The sequence below is a fragment of the Poecilia latipinna genome, unplaced genomic scaffold (genome assembly GCF_001443285.1).
Source record: "Poecilia latipinna isolate Pla-1442-1.1 unplaced genomic scaffold, P_latipinna-1.0 Scaffold1824, whole genome shotgun sequence".
Taxonomy (NCBI): Eukaryota; Metazoa; Chordata; class Actinopteri; order Cyprinodontiformes; family Poeciliidae; genus Poecilia; species Poecilia latipinna.
In genome coordinates this window covers 111,808-114,052 of record NW_015114440.1, presented here as the reverse complement: position 1 = coordinate 114,052, position 2,245 = coordinate 111,808, and the positions used below count along the sequence as shown (strand labels likewise).

Sequence of the window (2,245 nt, the reverse complement as noted above, 5' to 3'; positions counted from 1 at the left end):
CGGTCCTGTCAGGATGTCAGCGCTCTCCAACAGCAGGATGTCTGCAGCTGGCCCGGTCCGCAGTACCCGCCTGAAGGTGCGCCCCAGCATGCAGATCCATGAGTTTAAAGGGGATCCAGATGACACCCACTTGATGTGAAGTCTTCTCTGACTTCACTGACTTGATGTGAAGTCTTCACTGACTTCGCAAAGGCTCGAAAGCTACAACCTCAGGGTAAAGATAGCAAAAGAAACAGACAAAGATCTGTGTTAAAGGTGGTGAAACAGTTGGTGTTAACTGGCTGGCCTAAACATGTACAGGCTGAGCTGCTGAAGCCATATTTTCAGAGACGTTTTGAGCTCACTGTTGAAGATGATTGTCTGCTGATCCCTTAAGAAATTAAGGGATCAGTTGATGTCTGAACTGCATGAACACCACTGGGGAATAGTAAAGATGAAATCCCTCGCCAGAAGTTTATTCTGGTGGCCAGCAGTAGATGAGTGCATTGAACAGGAAGTCAGTGAGTGTACCATTTGTCAAAAGCAGCGTAGTATGCCTTGTACTGCACCAGTGCATAAATGGAAATGGGCTGCCAGCCCCTGGGAGAGAATCCATCTGGACTTTGCAGAGGACCACAAGCAGATGTTTCTGCTAGTCATGGATGCCTATGCTAGATGGCCAGAGATTATTCCTATGCATAATACTACTTAAGTTAAAACCACTGAAACACTGAGACATTTATTTGCTGCTTATGGTTTACCAAAAGAAGTTGTAACAGATAACGGTCCTCAGTTTGTTTCACAAGAGTTTGAGTCATTTCTAAAAAAACATGGAGTGCAGCACATTAAGTCACCTGAATACCACCCTGCCAGCAATGGGTTATTAGAGCGTTTAGTCCAAAATCTTAAAACGTCACTAGCAAAGAATCAAGCCGTAGGTGGTATGACACTTGAGCACTGTGTTGCAAATTTTCTTTTAGGGTACCGAAACACACCCCATACAACTACAGGGAAAACTCCCGCTGAGTTATTTCTAAAAAGACAGGTTCGAACAAGACTGTCACTGATCAGACCCAGTTCTCTCTGAGAATGCAAAACAACACAGAACCATCTCGTCCATGTTAGAGTTTTCACAGTTGGTCAACCTGTATTGGTAAAGAATTACAGGGGAGGAGAGAAGTGGTTGAATGGAGTTGTACAAGAAATCTTGGGTCCTGTAACTTACAGTGTGGAAGTGAATGGGAAGTGTGTTAAAAGACATGTAAATCAGATTCTGGGTGTAAATGGAAATCCAGCTCATTTGACACAAACAGACTCTGGTACTGGAAACTTTTGGAATGATGATGATCTCGATACAACCAAAGGTGTGGATCAACAGATGGAAGAAAAAACTGTTGGGAATCAACCAATAGATGTGCCATCAACTACAGTCGAAAGGAACACTCGTCCAGTGAGGAACCGGCGACCTCCTGATAGACTGAACTTGAAACTGCAACTCTAAATGAGGGTTTAAAAAAGAGAAAGTGTTTCTTGATTTCTGTTATATTGATAAAGAAAAAAAAGGTGAAAGATGTTTCACTGATTGAGAAATATTGATTTTACAGAGGAGGAGCTGTGGTGTTCCAGACACAGAAAAGAATGAACCTCTAGATTTAAGATTGTTACACACTTTTGATATGATTATGCTCCTATGAGTTGGAGGCTGTTTGGTTGTAAATGTGCAGATAAAAGCAATATAACAAATCGCCATTGGTGGTGCTGTTGCTGTGCACAAGAGATGTGAGCTGGACCTGTAAAGAAGATGATGAAGTTCCCTGTTCCTGAATAAATGTTGCCATGTGCTATCTCCAGTTATCTGCTTGAATATTATTTTATTTGACCTAGTGTATCATACACAACAGTTCTGCTTGTATGACGTCACAGATAGTGTCCCCAAATCATGTGTATTCGGACTCCTGTTGCCAGTCAGTCTCAGCATCTTCAGGGTTGTGTTTAGCTCAGTTTGTGCGCTTCGCAGAACCGGACTTTAAGCAATCTAAATCTCCGCCTTTCTAATTGCTCTTTTGTCAGTGTGTGGTGTTTCCCCCGCCCGGCTGCCGCAACACTCTCTTCGCTCCATTACTTTAAATTGCTCTAGATTCCGTCAGGGATCCACAGCTGACTCACTTTTGTCTCTTGCGCACATTTTGTCTTGACCCCAGCTGCCCGCTGGTCTCTGTGCAGCTCCACATTTCTTTAAACATTAAGTTGACATCACAACCGTCCC

At 43.3% G+C, this 2,245-nt stretch overlaps 1 protein-coding gene across 1 annotated transcript; it reads left to right on the top strand.

Annotated features, from left to right (window-relative positions):
• Nucleotides 1-13: 13 nt before the first annotated feature.
• LOC106934556 (uncharacterized protein K02A2.6-like) lies at nucleotides 14-1,776 on the top strand. The gene is given in 2 exon segments (XM_015014527.1): nucleotides 14-76; nucleotides 377-1,776. Coding segments are annotated over 2 exon segments (753 nt in total). The 3' UTR covers nucleotides 1,067-1,776.
• The last annotated feature ends 469 nt before the right edge of the window (nucleotides 1,777-2,245 follow it).